The following is a 16,493-nucleotide window of genomic DNA, read 5'->3' on the forward strand; positions in this document are numbered from 1 at the left end:
TTGTAAACAGCTAAAATAACAAAACTTGTGTCACTGTCCAAATATTTCTGGCCCTAATTGTATATAAAGGTCTCCATCATGTCCCTCTCCCTTCACTCCTCCTTTAACATATAAAGGTTTCCATCACGTCCTCTTTTCCCCTCTCTCCTCATGTAACATATATAAAGGTTTCCATCATGTCCTCCTCTCTCTTCTCTCGTGCTGTAACATATATAAAGGTTTCCATCATGTCCTCCTCTCCCTTCTCTCCTTCTGTAACATATATAAAGGTTTCCATCATGTCATTCCTCTCCTCCTGTAACATATATAAGTTTTCTTCATGTCTCTCCTCTCCCCATCTTTCTTTCCTCCAGGCTATACGAAGTCAGTTATTCAAATCTTTCCTGTTAAGTTTTGTTCTCGAGACCATCCACCAGTTTTATAGCTCATCTTTGGACTTGTTCTCTTCTATCAATGTATTTCTGTTGGTGAGGTCTCTAGAAGTAATCCCAGTATTCCAGATGAGGTTTCACCAGAGCTCTATGCATCAGGATCACAATCTCCCTCTTTCTACTGGTAATACCTCTAACTATGGAGAGCCTCCTACTTGCTTACTTGCTGCCTGACCGCTCTGAAGCCGTCAAGCTCAGAACCCCTAAATCCTTCTCTTCTGAATTCCTGGATAACACAGAACAACTGATAATATACTCCTTCAAGGATTCCTTCTCCCAATGTGCACTATTTTACATTTGGAAACATTTAAGTCAGTTTCCATTGTTTTGACTATTTATCCAATAAGGCTAAACCTTTCTCCATGTTGAAGACACCACCAGGAATATAAACAGTATGGCACAGTTTTGTGCCAAAAGACAGACCGTAGCTGTTCCCCTTTCTCCTAGGTCACCTTCCAACATATTAGAAAGAATAGGACCCGGACAGAACCTTGTGGTCACCAACTGGTCCCTGTCCAGAAGACACTCTATTAACAACACTCTGATAGCTACCTTTTAACCAATTATGAGATGTGACCGCACAACGTGCTCATATTGTGTTTTTTGTAAAACGCCCGCACCACGCGAACCATATCTTGAAGGTTCTCTGCTAAAGATGAGTGACTATACTCGTTTCGAGTAATTACTCGATCGAGCACCGCGATTTTCGAGTACTTCTGTACTCGGGTGAAAAGATTCGGGGGGCGGCGTGGCGGAGCGGGGGGTAGCAGCGGGGAACAGGGGGGGAGCCCTCTCTCTCTCCCTCTCCCCCCCCCACTCCCCGCTGCAACCCCCCACTCACCCAGGCGCCCCCCAAATCTTTTCGCCCGAGTACGGAAGTACTCGAAAATCGCGGCGCTCGGGCGAAAAATGGGCGTGGCCGAGTAGGTTCGCTCATTTCTATTCTCTACCCTTAATATTCTTGACTTGGATACTCCTCTAAGGGTGACTACCCACTAGTGTTTGCCAATTTGCTGCGTTTTTTTTGGCAAGTGTCTATGGGGCTTTCTAATGTTAAAAAACGCATTGCGGCAAAATCGCGATTTTGTGCGATACGATTTTAACATTATCATAGCCCCATAGCCCATAGACCCCTGGAGAAAAAAAAACGCTGCGAATTTCGCAGTGAAAAAGAACTGTAGTGGGCGGGCACCCTAAAGCAGAACATCAGGACGCCTCACCACGGCACTATCAGTTTCTTTCCATAATCGCGTAGATTGCTCTACAAGTCTGCACAGTTGATGGTATTTATCCAAGTCATTAAATCCCCCATCTTGAGCCGCCTCTTCTGTGCCTCCTAATTGAATGGTGTCTACAATCATTAGGCTACGACGGCTGATAAATGGAGTGCTCCCCGGAGTCCCTCGCTTCAAGTCTTCTGTTTACGTGGAGACTTTGGAATACAACTCGAAAAGCAATCGTTCTCCTGTCTATTGGAAACACTCTGCTAGGAGTACAACGGCAGACTGCCACAAAGTGAGTCTTCTCCGATACGAGGTTACCGAAGAAAAGTGCAACTAAGCTGAAGTACGAGACGTTCTCATCCCAGACACAGAAAAAGTTATGGAAACGAAAAAGAAGTTGGACAGATAGGTTAGAATAGGTAAAAATGAAGCAGCCAGACCTTAAAGTGACCCTTCAAAAAGAAACACCGATCCTGGAGGAAAGTATCAGTTAGTGTCCACTTGGTGAAAACTAAAGTATCCTGGATCACAGTTAATGAGAAGATGGCGGCCATCCTCATGGATCACAATAACACCTGAGTGTCCCAATATCAATATGCCCTCACCATGTGGAGAGAACCCAGACCCATCCAGTCAATCCAAGTCTACCAGTTAGCGCAGCCTCCACTCCCCCAACTAATATAGTCTTATATGGCAGCATTGGAATAATGGAGGTAAAATCATATGTTGTGATAAGCCACGCCCCCTTTACCTTGGCTGGTAGTTTTTGGCTAAGAAAAGTGGCAAAGTTCAGACACCAACCGGAGCCGACTGTGTAGGTCCAGCTGTGCATCCGGAGAACAGATCTGGCCAATGAGAACAGTCTAAGACTACTGATGCGCGGTGAGAAGTACAGCGGCCCTCTTGTAAGACTGGTGTGTGGCCCTGAGAACAGATTGAGCCAAGGACCAGCACTAAGGGAGAGCGGCAGATCCCTTCCCCTTGCCGGCGGGGGACAGACCAGAGGGCCACATTAATGCAATGTCTGTTTTAGTAAAGATTTGTATTTCACATAGAATATGTAGCACTTTTGGTGCATCTTTTCTTCACTACACTCCATGCTTTGCTCCTGTTATTCCTCCTGGAAACATATGACTAAATTGACAACTGGGTGTTTCCATTCCCCTTGCCGATGGGGGTTGTGCCCCTACACACTGGCCAAATCGGTGATGACAGTGTCGGAGTATGTAGGAATACATCTATTTTAGGAGAGGAATAGTAAAGCCCAATTGTCAGTTTAGTTATACGTTTCCAGGAGGAGCAGCAGAGGAATGGTACAAGGCAAAGTGCTAAGAAACGGCGATTTAGAATTACTTTTTCAAAGGGGATTTGCGAAAACTGCTAGGAGAGCAGACCGGTTCACGAGTCACAAGGCAGACATGCTTTTCAGCAGTCTGGAGAAGCTAAGTGAGCGCCCCCTAGAGCCTGTGATGAAATATAGCATCTATAAACCTCCCGCACGGCAGCCCCACAACGTGGTCAGATGGGGAGGAGTGACGGAAGAAAATCGGCACCAGATGAAGGAAACAACAAGAATTTTGGGCCTCATTTATCAAACCTAACAGTAAAACCATCTGTTGCCCCTAGCAACCAATCACTGCGCAGCTTTCATATTAGGTCAGCAGTATGGGAAGAGAGAAGCTGCGCTGTGATTGGTTGCTAGGGGCAACAGACAGTTTTACTATTTGATAGTTCTGATAAATGAGGCCTTTTGTATCATTTGAAAGTTCTCGCTCACCATAGCAACCAATCAGGGCTCAGCTTTCATTTCTGAAACTGCTGAGGCAAAATGAAAACTGTGTTGTGATTGGTTGCAACTGGCAACAAAGACAGACTTACTGGTAGCCCGTTTTGATAGATAAGGCCCCTTGTTCTCAGACGAGGCCACGTCCCATCTGTCAGGAGTCCACAGCCGGATGCTGGTGTGAAGGAGCAGATTATCTGCCCATTATATCAGTGAGCGTACAGTAGCGGTCCCCGTACACCACTGGGACATGTTGGAATACTCTCTGTATCCCCACGTAGCAACCCGACATCATCCAGCAAGATGGACTCCCCCCACAATGGAGTGTAGATGCCATGGAAACGTCCCCTTTTTGTTCTGTTGTCACGGCGATCCCCATTCGGTAATTCTCTTCTCTGCCACAAGTTCACAGAGATTTCTTTCTAACTGCTCTTGCATAATAAACATTTTAAAGAAGAACATCTGACCCTGCCCTGCCACGCTCAGAGGCCCAGAGCCATTCACTTTTCTGGCAGCGGGGCTCCGCGGGGGCGTGTTCTTCATCAGAAGAGTTGTCCTTTTTATTTGCACCTTTTCTGGGTAAATGCGACTTCTGAATGACCTTTTATTGTGTTTTTCTGGGAGGTGAATAAAAAATAAAAAAAATAGCGATTTCGGCACGGCCCTTTAAAGTTATTTTTAGGGTGTTCACCGCACGATAAAGAACAAAACATTTATTTGTAAGATCTATTATTTGCTTCTTTTTAAAAACGGTTTTGGTATTTTATCAGTTCAAAAAGTCTTGGTGTATGAGAGAAAAAATGTATATTTTTTTTATCATCATTTTTTTTTTTAAATTAAACTTATTTGGACACTTTTTTTTATTGTTTAAACACTTTTTTAGTCCCTGAAGGGGACTTGAAGACGCAATTGTTTAATCGCTAGGATAGTACACTGCATCACTTATGTACTGTATTCTACTAAGTCTATGATGGCAGCCTATTAGATTCTGCAGGAGGCGGTGCCTAATAGCCGGCGTTACATGGCAGACATAGAGGCCGTTGTCAGACTGCCGTGGTAACCCATGTGATTGCATTAAGGAGTGCTGATAAGTGACAGAAGGAGCTCCCTTCTCCTGTCATCTGTTTACATGCTACAGTTTCTATTCATTGTGGCATGTTAGGGGTTAAACTGCCAGGATCTGAGCTTTCTCCACTCCACAACTGGCAGTTGGAGCAGGAGCCTGGCTGTCAGCCTTAGGAACATGTCTGCAGGTTTAAAGCCCATCAGTGAGGTCAGTGTGGTATTGGTTGTCACTGAGGGGTTAAACATTGCAGCCAAAAATGTGCCCTGACTTCTATGTGTGAATATAACACAAACTGTCAAGTGGCATCAGTGTAAAGGCATCCTAATGGTGCAAGGCATACCCCAGATTCAGATGCTTCAGTTTCTGGAGGCTGCTTATCTGCGTCGGAAGGTCCTCAATCTGGTTGTTGAAGAAGTTCAGCACCTCCAAGTTCTTCAGATCTGCAATGTTGGCCGGAACACCTGCAGGAACAGAGAGAAAGCGAGAAGTCAGGACTGACGGGCAGAACACGGAGGGGCCATTCAGACGGCCGTGTAGTCGGGCCGTGCGCTGTATGCATCTTCCACAGACGGCACACGGAGCCATGTCAGCCTATGAGGTATTCACATCTTTCACACAAAGTGATGGTCCACATGAAAAAGGTGGCTTCAGGTCCTATTCCCGTCAGTGTTCACGGATGAGACTAGGTCACATGATGTGCGCGGTCCGTGGAGATCGGCTAGCACACGCAGGAGAGTCCAATATGAGTTGCGCCTGCGTTTCATAGAAACAACTTTCATAAAGCCAAACGAATCCGGCCTCAACTGTACATACATACGTGCCATGGCCGCCTGCAGACTGGTTCACTTAAAGGGATTGTCCGCTCTTAAAGGGGTATTCCCAATAATTAGGAAAAAAGGCTAAGGGTCGGGAACAATAAACAATAAACTATCCAATTAGATGTGCCGTCAGTCCAGCCCAGCCGGCCCAGTCCGAGCCACTCGGACCACTGCACCAGTCCCAGCCGTTCATGTGACTGCAGCAGCTAATCAGAGGCCGGAGTGGTCGGGTACCGTTGTCCTAGCATCATGGCTCCCAGCATGTGAGTGGCGATGCCAGGAGACCGGCACCTGACCACATAGTTCATGTGATTGTTCTTCCCCCGTAAGTACTCTGGATTTTGGGGGGGGGGGCCCTGTTTCTATCCTGTGATAAGCAGCGCCGGGCTCCCCCTTACCACACATTTAATTGGAGAAGTTGCTCCGATCCCGGCCGCCTCTGCGCTGCTCAGAGTCATTACTACTTACACTTGGGCTCAGTGTCGCGATCACGTGATGCACCGGCGGTCGGGATGGAAGCAGCTTCTTTTCAATAAAGGGTCCTTTAAGACGAGGGGATTCTCATTTGAAGGAGCGATGTCACCGCTAACTCGTTCGCTCAGGCTGGCCATTTAGACAGACAGATGCATCGTTAGCTCGTTCTAACGAGAATCATTCAGAATCGTTCAGTCCCAGAATAAGCAAATGAGAAGGACTGAATGAGCGCTGCGTAAAGCGACCGCCAAGCGAACAAGTCAACATTGGGCGAACAAGAGGCGAACGATTCTCATTCGCGATTGACTTGCGTTTAGACTGAATGATTATCATCCACTTTCGCTGGTTTGAACGATAATTGGTCGGCGCGCTTGGAGAGCGCCAGGCACTACCCGTCACGGGGTACAAGCACCCCCACCCCCCGATCACACGGAGGGACGAGTTAATGAGAAGGATTGGTTGCGCTGAGATCATCCGTTAGCCGGTTGCTGCCCCGGTTACACAAGCCAATGGTTGCATTAGCAGGTTTCTAAATTAATGCTCGTTAATCATTGGCTCATGTAGAAGGACCTGTAGGCCGCCCCTACAAGTGCGCTAGCATACGCATTTTTCCAATGATTGCCCGACCGCTACGTGTTATTACATGAGCATTACACTGGGGTTAGATAATCATAGCCGATTTGCTCTAAACACAGCGCCACCATTGCAAAAGGGCTGTGTGTGGTATTGCAGATCAGATCCATTGAAGTGAGCAATACCAGTTACAACTCCATGGACAAGGAGGAGACTGGAAGAAAGCAGTCAAGTATTTATAACCCTGGACAAGCCCTTTAATGGCATTCTCATACTGCTGGCACTAATTGGACAGTATGACCACACTCCATTAACAAGAGGAAGAGTTACCCATTTCCAGGAGTAATACCAGAGGAACAGTGCAACAGTTCTTGAAAAAATGCTAAAGTATTAATTTAATGAGGAATTGAAGAAAAAAAACAGAACAATCTGCACCCCCCCCCCCCCCTTAAAGGGGTTATCTGAGAACTTTTTAAAATTTCATTCCCCCCCCCCCCCCCCAACTTTATTCAATTAATATACTTATGGCAGCGCAGAAGTACTGTGGTGGCGTTCCGGTGCCACGCCATCTGATCGGTAACATCACCGGGTCTTCTGGCCGAATGATATCCAGTAAACCTGTCCCGTAGGCTTCAGATATAGAATCCCGCACCCGTTTACAGATTCCCCACCACCACCACCCACCCAACTGCCAACAATGAGGTTATACACCAAAAACCCCTGTAAGATGATGCTGTTTAGGCCATCCGATACTTCTATTTAGGCATACAGTATACATTAAAACGGAGGAGAGTAACATTTTTGGGCTAGTTATTAGAAGCGATGAACCGTGAAGCGGTTAATATAACGGGGGATTTACATGGCCGACAGCAAGTGGCCAATCATGTCTTACTCAACCAAAGGCGACTTTTTGGCCTCCCTCTCCGGAGTATAAAGCTGTGATCGATACACACAAAGGTTACATCAGATTAGTAACAGATCAATGTTTGCTATTATCCGGCAGTACGATGCCGGCGGCTGACAGCGCGGGGTGAATACCGCTCCACAGATAAAGGGGAATGGCGCTGGAAGGATTTAACATCATCCGGAGTCTGCGGAGGGCGCGGTAGAAGGACGCCATCTGTGTCGGGGTGAAACCGGATAGTCGGTGACAAAGGACAAGGTCATCGTTCAGACCAGAGCCCCGGGGCCGCTGTACTCTACCACAGAGCGAGGGGAACCACCACCAGGCCGACACTCCTAGTTTACAACGGGCATTTGTGCCTAAATCTCCAGCGCCACCAAAGGGACCTCGTTTAAAGAGTAACTGCAACGTTTGACATGTTGGAGTAAGATGTCAAAAGTTTTGATCAGAAGTTTGGGTCCGGGTGCCGAGACCCCCGCAAATCACTGAAAAGAAGCGGTTGCAGCGCCCACTTGAGCACTGTGCCCCTTCGGCTGTCATTCTTGCCCATCGGCTTCTCTCGGCAGCTGTAGCACGCAAAGACTTTTGCAGATATTTATGGGTCCGTCTTTGGCTGCCAAGAGGATTTGACAGGCAGTGAAGATCGCCAAAAGGGGGAACAACAAGCTGCATGCAGCGCCTTCATTTCAGCGATCGCGGGACCTGGACCCCACTGATCAAAACTTTTGCCTTGTCACTCAAAAGTTTTTAAAAAGAGGTCCAGTTAACCTTTAAACCCCCTGATAGCTGCGGTCCATAACAAGCAGGGTACAAGGAAAGCAGTCTCCCTTTTTTTTTTTGGGGGGGGGGGGGGGGGGGGAGGGGGTGACCAGACGTCTGTAAGCTTAAAGGGGTTGTCCCGCGGCAGCAAGTGGGTCTATACACTTCTGTATGGCCATATTAATGCACTTTGTAATGTACATTGTGCATTAATTATGAGCCATACAGAAGTTATAAAAAGTTTTATACTTACCTGCTCCGTTGCTAGTGTCCTCGTTCCCATGGAGCCGACTAATTTTCGGCCTCCGATGGCCAAATTAGCCGCGCTTGCGCAGTCCGGGTCTTCTCCTCTCTTCAATGGAGCCGCTCGTGCAGAATGCCGGCTCCGTGTAGCTCCGCCCCGTCACGTGCCGATTCCAGCCAATCAGGAGGCTGGAATCGGCAATGGACCGCACAGAAGAGCTGCGGTCCACGGAGGGAGCAGACCCCGGCGGCCATCTTCAGCAGGTAAGTATGAAGACGCCGGACCGCCGGGATTCAGGTAAGTGCTGAGCGGTTTGTTTTTTTAACCCCTGCATCGGGGTTGTCTCGCGCCGAACGGGAGGGGGGGGGGGGGGGGTTTAAAAAAAAAAAAAAAAACCCGTTTTGGCGCGGGACAACCCCTTTAAGACACCCCCGATGGTCAGAAGAAACGAGCCACAAATTGTCTACAAAACAACTGAATCTCTTTGACGGCAGAAGAGGGGGTCTACCAGAGGAAAGACCAAAACAACTCCCTAATATGGGCCCAGGTTTGGGCGCACACACGAGTAGAAACTGGAGTTTCTCTCCTCTCCATCCCCATTCCATGATTGCTGGACCCATTCCCCACACCGCTGCTTGCCAAAAATGCAGTTCTTCTAGAGAGGTACAGTAAGTCCTGGAAGAAATCTAAGGACACTGACTTGTCTCAGTTGGCATGTAAAGATAAATCTTGTTATTTGTATAGCACCACCTTATTCTGCAGCGCTTTCAGGTCATTTATCTATTACCCCCCACCAAGCTGGGCGCTCAATTTACCAACCTCAGAAGGATGATGGAAGGCGGAGAACACCTTGAGTTTGCTACCTGACCCAAGCGGTAATTGAACCTGCAACCTTCAGGTTGTGAGCGAGAGCTTAGGACTGCATTTCTGCTGCCTTAACACTCAGCACCACACGAGATCCCGTTGAGTAGATTTCCCTTTAAGGCTGCATTCACATGTAGCAGATTTGGTGCCAATTTTCCACAACAGAATATCTGCCCCAAATGCCACGTCAGATTTTGCCCCATTGGTGACAGTTTTGATGTGGATCCACAGCAGACCTCATCTCTTCAATTGAAAGCGTGGAATCTGCGGATTCGCAGCGAAATACACATCAAAATCCGCACCAAAATCCGCCATATGCGTACGACCCAACATCTCAGCGAGACTTGCTGGAATGGTAATGCTGGGGTCTGTAAGCTGAGACCATCAACAATTCAGCATCCCCATTTTCGGGCTCGGCCCGGTTGCATTCCTTGTATGTTTTAAAGGGAAAGTATCATCAGTAACCGACTTATGTAGAAAAAAAGATCTTATGTTAAACTTCATCTTCTAAGAATTCTGGGTTTTTGTTTTTTTCGGTTCAAAACATTTTTATTGAATTTTTCTAAAACACACAAATATGATAAAACAGCCACAAAAGTAACTGGGCTAAAAGGGGAAGGGGCTGGGTAATCGTGAGCATCCCTACAGTAACCAACGAGTATGATGGAACAAGACAAGGGACAAGTGGCAAGTAAGCAAAGAGACACAGACCGGGGAGGACCACACCCGGGAGAGAACATGAGGGGGCGGAGGGCCGAGTCCAAGCCTACTCATCCTTCACATCTTCCCCCACGTCTCCGCTCCCTCAAATCAGGGGGTGCCCGACTCCAGCCACCTTCCAAGCTCATCAGAGGACCTGAAAGCAGCCCAGGCCTGCCAAGTACAGTGTTTTCCCCATGCCTCCGGCTCCTCCGCGCCTAACTCCTTAAGATGTCTAAGTGTGTGGAGCTCCTCCACCCAATTATCCGGGCTGGGGAAGAGGTGGAACGCCACAGCCTTGGGATAATCCTCCTGACTGCTATAATAATCTGAGGAGACTCCTTTCATAACTCTCACTGAGCCGGGCAACATAGAGAGAAGAGCCAATTGTGGAGTCCAAGTCACCTTCATATAACAGATATGATTCTATAACTCCACCACCTCCTTCCAAAGGCTGGACACCAGAGGGCAGCCCCACCAGACATGTCATAGTACCTCTGCTATTACATCTCCAGCACTTAGCGGGCACCAGGGGGAACATCCTCTGAAGCCGATCCGGAGTCCTGTATCATCTAGACAATATTCTGAAATTCAGGTCCTGGACTCTGCCCACCAAGGAGAGCTTGTGAGTTAAGAGCCACATTCTGTTCCAATCCTCGGGGAACCCACTTCCCTCTCCCAGGTCCCTACATAAATAGGGTCCTCGCCCTCCATCTCCCGAGACAGCAGCAAGCCGTAGAGTCTGGAAATCATATGTCTAGGAAGTAAGGGGGTAAGACACAATCACTCAAATTCCGTTGGGGATGGGGGGGGGGGGGGGGCAACCTCGTTCACCTGTGGCAAAACCTCACAGAGTAGACAAAATATTGCAACCACATTCCCGGCTGAACCTCCCTGTCACCCAGGATCTCCCTCATAGACTTCAGGCCTGCTTGTGACACAACATTTCCTAGTCTTAGAATTGGGGTACCCGGGAGTGCCAGCATAGAGGTAGCCTCGAACTGAGGGTTGGAGACTAGAGTCGTGAGTGGGCCTGGAACCCCCACCAGGACCCTGGGAGCCGCAAAGCTTACCCAGTTTTTAATAAGTTGGACACACAATGGGGACTCAATAGGTAGGGCTTTAATCCGTTTAGGAGAAATCCAGAAGGCAGCCTGAACATCTGGGGTATTTTGTTAAATTAATTTTCAGTGTCATGATCCTGAAATCTTGCAGTTCTCACACTGACCACTAGGCCTGATAATAGTCTGACACATCCTGTTTTGTAGAGAAAACTTCTCAGCTGTCATCTCATTATCATCACAGGCAGGATTACACTGAGAGGTAACACGTTATTATATAATATACAGAGGATACAACATTTACATTGGTGATGTCACATCTCACCTCCTCCCCCAACCTGCACAGGTCACAGATCATGCCTACATCACTCTCCCATAGGGGTTGCACCACAATTGCAAATTATCCCTTATTCAAAGGATAAGGGATAAACTTGCTGATCAGTGGGGGTCTGACTGCTGAGACCCCGCCAATCTGCAGTAAGGTACTCCTGTGTCCTGTTCTGCCTGTCACTGCGGGGGTCGCAGTGACGTCAGCAAGAAGGGAGCACTGGCTGAGCATGCACGGTCTGCGCTCCATTCATTTCAATGGGGCTGACAGAAATATCCAAGTGAGTGTCGCTCGGCTATCCCCGCAGTCGCACTGAAAGTGAATAGAGTGCTTGTATGATCAGTGGTCCTCACTGCAGGGGTGCAGCAAGGACAACAGGAGGCACGGGCGCCACGTTCTTGGCATCGGCAGGGGTGTCAGCAGCGAGACCCCCACTAATCAACGATCTATCACCAATCCTGTAGATAGGGGGATACTTTCTAATTGTGGTACAACCCCATTTTAATGGGTCAGCTCCTGACCATTGTGTCTATGGCCCATGAGGCTGCTGTAAAGCAAATTTCATAATGCTGTTAACCGCAGCCCAGCCAATATGGCCGCCCCCACAGTCAATAGCATTAAAAAAATCTACTAATCAGAAAATAAAAAAACATTAGAAAAATGGTAAACGTGTCGCTGTCTGACGGTGCTTATTAAACCATGTAGAGGCGATCTATTCGCTTTAAGTTCCTCCGCCGGAGCAGCCATGAAATGAAATGTAACTAGGCCACAGATCCCCTCACAACGCTCAGACTTTTTTGCCGTGTTTTTCTGCAGATGCAATTAAATTTGGATCTGAGGTATTACCCTCCTGACAGGATGAGAGATTATTTCAGGCTCCTTTCTAAATCAATCCTGTAATTTAGAGCAGTGAGTTATGGGAAGCGCGTTCCGGGCCGCGCAATTGATACCGCTCACTTCATTTCTCTAAATCACCTGTTAACATCTGCTCCGCATTTAAATTGGCAGAACAGTTTAATAGGGAGACGGCGCTGCGGGGCGCCCGGCGCAAGTGTTTACCTGGCGCTAGATGTTGTACTAAAGAGGCTTCCCGGCGTTACGTAAATAAGGCTTAACCAGCGTATAACGAGAAGTGCAAGTCTTATAAAAGGCCCTTTTACACGGGAACCTTCTCAGCCCAATGCAAGCGATTACCGAGCGCCTAAATTGGCACTTTAAACAGGCCAGGAATCGCGGCTATGGAGACAAGAACTCAGTGGCCCCTGAGGGCCGGCTGTACGTCTCTGTTCAGCCAATCAGTGAGCATTTTATGCTTGCTGAAAACCAATGATCAGCTGACCAACCAGCGTTCACCCGCTGTACGGTAATGAATTACAAAGGTCTGGTAGGTGGGTCCACACCGTCTCCGCTGGCATCAGTGCCCTTCCATTCCCAGCCATTGTCCGTGTGATGGACAGGTGAAGTGGAGGAGGTTTCCTACATCATCCACCATTCACTGGGCAATTATCGCCACTTCTGCACATGACAAACATCCCATTTTAAGGGGCCCTCAGTCCAGGTCTGAACAATACACGCGTGTGCCGGTCTCTACATACATGAGTCGGACAGATCTGCGAGTGATGTGGGAGACACCTGATGGTGCCTGATAAGCATCAGACAGGAAGGAGGCTGCATTGCAGGGAAGTGACGGTAATACACAGAAGAGACCGCCAGAGTGCGACAGGCAGCCGGGGGGAGGGGGGGGGCAGGGATGGAAAAGTATGTAGTCCTTTAAAAAAAAGTCACTTTTACAAGATATCTGGGCATTAGGGGCTTTAATAAAATAGCCACTGCCCCACACTGACTTACTGCTGGCCTCACCAGCTCTGGACTACTAATATGTTCCCTTTTAAAGTCCCAGAAAACAGCTTTTAATAGCTTACACAAGCGAACCGCTCAAAGGGAACCCAACACATTATTCATGGTGTCCGATCTGAAGGCAGTGGGTTATAGAGCAGGAGGAGCCGAGCAGATTGATATATAGATATCTGGGAAATGACCTCTGCTCATTCTGTGCTTAGGAGTCCAGTGGGTGTTCCTATGCAGTAATGGACAGCCTTCTCCCTAGGACTGTGCATAAATATCAATCGCTGTCAGACCGCCCACTGGACTCCTAAACCCCGACACGGCTGTCAGACCGCCCACTGGACTCCTAAACGCCGACACGGCTGTCAGACCGCCCACTGGACTCCTAAACCCCGACACGGCTGTCAGACCGCCCACTGGACTCCTAAACCCCGACACGCCTGTCAGACCGCCCACTGGACTCCTAAACCCCGACACGCCTGTCAGACCGCCCACTGGACTCCTAAACCCTGACACGCCTGTCAGACCGCCCACTGGACTCCTAAACCCTGATATAGCTGTCAGACCGCCCACTGGACTCCTAAACCCCGACACGACTGTCAGACCGCCCACTGGACTCCCAAGACCAGAAGTTTAAATGAACGGAGTACAACTCTTGCTGAATCTTTCCTCACATATCTATATATCAATCTACTCGGCTCCTTCTCCTCTATAACATATTACCCGGAGATCAGACACCATGTTCAACAGATACGCCTTAATTTTATGACACAAGTCTCTTTAATTTATAGTCTAGTGAATTTGTAATCTACGGGGCCGATCCTTTAAATACGATTCGGGGAAAGACTGCATTAGGCATAAAGGGAAATTTAATACGGCAGAGAATAAAACAATGAAGTCGGCGGCGGCTGGAAATGTCCTCGTATTAAGCCGAAGTATTCTAGCAAGGAGAAATCAACCTGACAGAAACTGCAGATATAGAGCAATTAAAAGTAGAATGTTGAAACTCAGTCGGGTGATACATGTCAGCCCCGTATAAATAGAACTGGAGAGGAGTTTTATACATATAACCCAAGTTTTTTTCCGTTCACATTCGAGTTATATTTTCTGACCTTCTATATTAATTCCCCAGCGGTGTTGTCAGCATCTGACTAAGAACCTGTGATTTAACGATCGGGTAGATTGTGACGGCTCCTCCAAACGAATTAAAAATAACATCGGCGGCCAACAGCAAACAACTTCCAGAATGTTTATTCATTTCGGACTGGGAATTGATACTGGAATATTCTAAGTTTAGGAAGTTTTACAAAAAGAAGTCAAAAAGTACGTAAAAAAGTGAAACTTTAGTAAAAGTTTCTTGGAGGTAATCATACCTTAGGGATGCCTGGAGACATGGTAACAGTTTATTTTTTTCCTCCACTTCCATAGCAGAATGGGTCATCAATAGCAGATCGTCGGGGATCCACAACTCGAGATCCCTGCGGATCAGCTGATCATCCATCCCGCTGCACTGACAACCTCTGCCGCCAGCTTCTGGTCTTGTCCGCCTGCCTATTCAACTCGGAACGGACAGGGCCAGGACAGATCTGGAAGGTCAGAGTGTCACAGTCATGGACAGAGATGTCACCGAAATAGGGAAAGGTGGTTCAGCGCCAAGTCATGTGATGAAGGCTGTAAGCCGGTGATTGGTATTAGAAAAAAGGTAAAGCATCTCCATTGGTAATAATTAAGGGGGTTTTGTCACTTTGTATTATGGATCACACATCCTCAGGATAGGTCATCCAAAGCAGATCAGTGGGGTCTGCCACTTGGGATCCCCATGATCAGCGGATTGTCCGGCCTACTGTCAGTGTGGCGGGCTGGACATAATCATCGGGGGTCAGGGTCGAAAGTGCAATAAGGTGGCTTCACTCCCATTGAAATCAATGGGGGTGAAGTAGTCCCTTACACTCCTGACCCCAACCAGCGGGGACCGACACTCACATCAGTGGTCAGGAACAGAAGCTGATTGGTGACGGAAGCCACCTATTACATTCTGACCAGACGATCAGCTGATTGGCGGGGATCTCAAGTGGCGAATATGCTATAGGGGATGTACCCTGGGGATGGGTCATCAATAGTACAAAGTGACAAAACCCCTTTAACTATTACCAATAGGGGTGCTTTACATTTTAGTGCTGATCACTTACCTTTTACATGCTCTGGCACTGAACTACTTCTGCCGTTTTTGGTGACATCCTGTCCATCTCTGTGATGCTGATCTCCCCCTCCTGTCCATGCCTTGTCTGTGCCAGGTTGAATATGCAGGATGGGCAGGTGGACAGGACCAGAAGCTGGCGGCAGTGGCTGCCAGTGGTGGGTGCAGTGGGCGGAGCTTTCTGAAGGTTACAGGGGTGGGCTAACAAAGCGCAAAGGATGATGGACTATATGGTATACAGGGGAGAGGCAGGCTGGCTAGGATGCAACAGGGGGTCAAGTATGTTTTAACAAACCCATGCAGTGTCTGGTGCCGCCGGAGGGCGCTGAGAACAGGAAGTACGTAAGGGGGCTCTTCTTTAACACTAGTTGCACTTGAAAATCCAGTTTTGTCAAGTCATATTTTGGTTGGAAAGCTTCTTTAAATCATTTTTTTAAAATTTTCAACATAAAAAAACCAAAATCAAGTTGACCTCTAAGCCTAATAATAGTCTGACACTTAATGTTCTGTAGAGAGAACTTCTTAGCCGTCAACTCATTATCATCACAGGCAGGATTACACTGAGAGGAGACACCTGTATATAGATAACACAGAAACTAACCCTCACAATATGTGATGTCACATCACACCTCCTCCCCTCCTGAACACTGACCACTAAGCCTAATAATAGTCTGACACTTCCTATTAGAGAGTCATCTCACTATCATCACACGCAAGATTACACTGAGAGGTGACACCTATATACAGATAACACTCACAATATGTGGTGTCACAGCTCACCTCCTCCCCCTTCCTGCACAGGCAACAGAGAATGCTCACAACATTCTTCCATAGAAGTCAGCGGGGTCTCTCCTGTTATGTCAATGAGGCTGCTGTAAAGCACATCTCTAAATGCGGTTACCTGCAGCTCAGGTACAGACAATAGAATAAACACAGTACAATTAGAAAATAAAAACAGATCAGAAAAGAGGAAACCGTTTGACTCCCTGGTAAGACCTGAGGCCCGTTTACATGCAACGATCAGCGCTCAAAATTCATTAAAACAAAACAAATTTGAGTGATCATCATTCAGTGTGAATACGGTTGTGTGGGGGGGGGGGTGATCACTTGTCATTCAAGGTTGTTTCAGCAGCTTAAAAAACCTCGTTGGCTCACTGGCTTGTGGCCCCGTGTAATGCTGACCCCCCCCCCCACCAAACGCTTCAGAGAAGCCCGAGATCCAGC

At 47.8% G+C, this 16,493-nt stretch overlaps 1 protein-coding gene across 1 annotated transcript in view; it reads right to left on the reverse strand.

The window, feature by feature from the left end:
• RSU1 (Ras suppressor protein 1) overlaps window positions 1-16,493 on the reverse strand; it is a 160,471-nt gene that overhangs the window by 125,912 nt on the left and 18,066 nt on the right. Inside the window, exon 4 of the mRNA XM_066585784.1 lies at window positions 4,844-4,964. Coding sequence (XP_066441881.1) covers window positions 4,844-4,964 — 121 coding nt within the window. The remainder of the gene's footprint in view (window positions 1-4,843; window positions 4,965-16,493) is intronic.

The sequence above is a fragment of the Eleutherodactylus coqui genome, chromosome 12 (assembly GCF_035609145.1).
Source record: "Eleutherodactylus coqui strain aEleCoq1 chromosome 12, aEleCoq1.hap1, whole genome shotgun sequence".
In the NCBI taxonomy this organism is placed as follows: domain Eukaryota; kingdom Metazoa; phylum Chordata; class Amphibia; order Anura; family Eleutherodactylidae; genus Eleutherodactylus; species Eleutherodactylus coqui.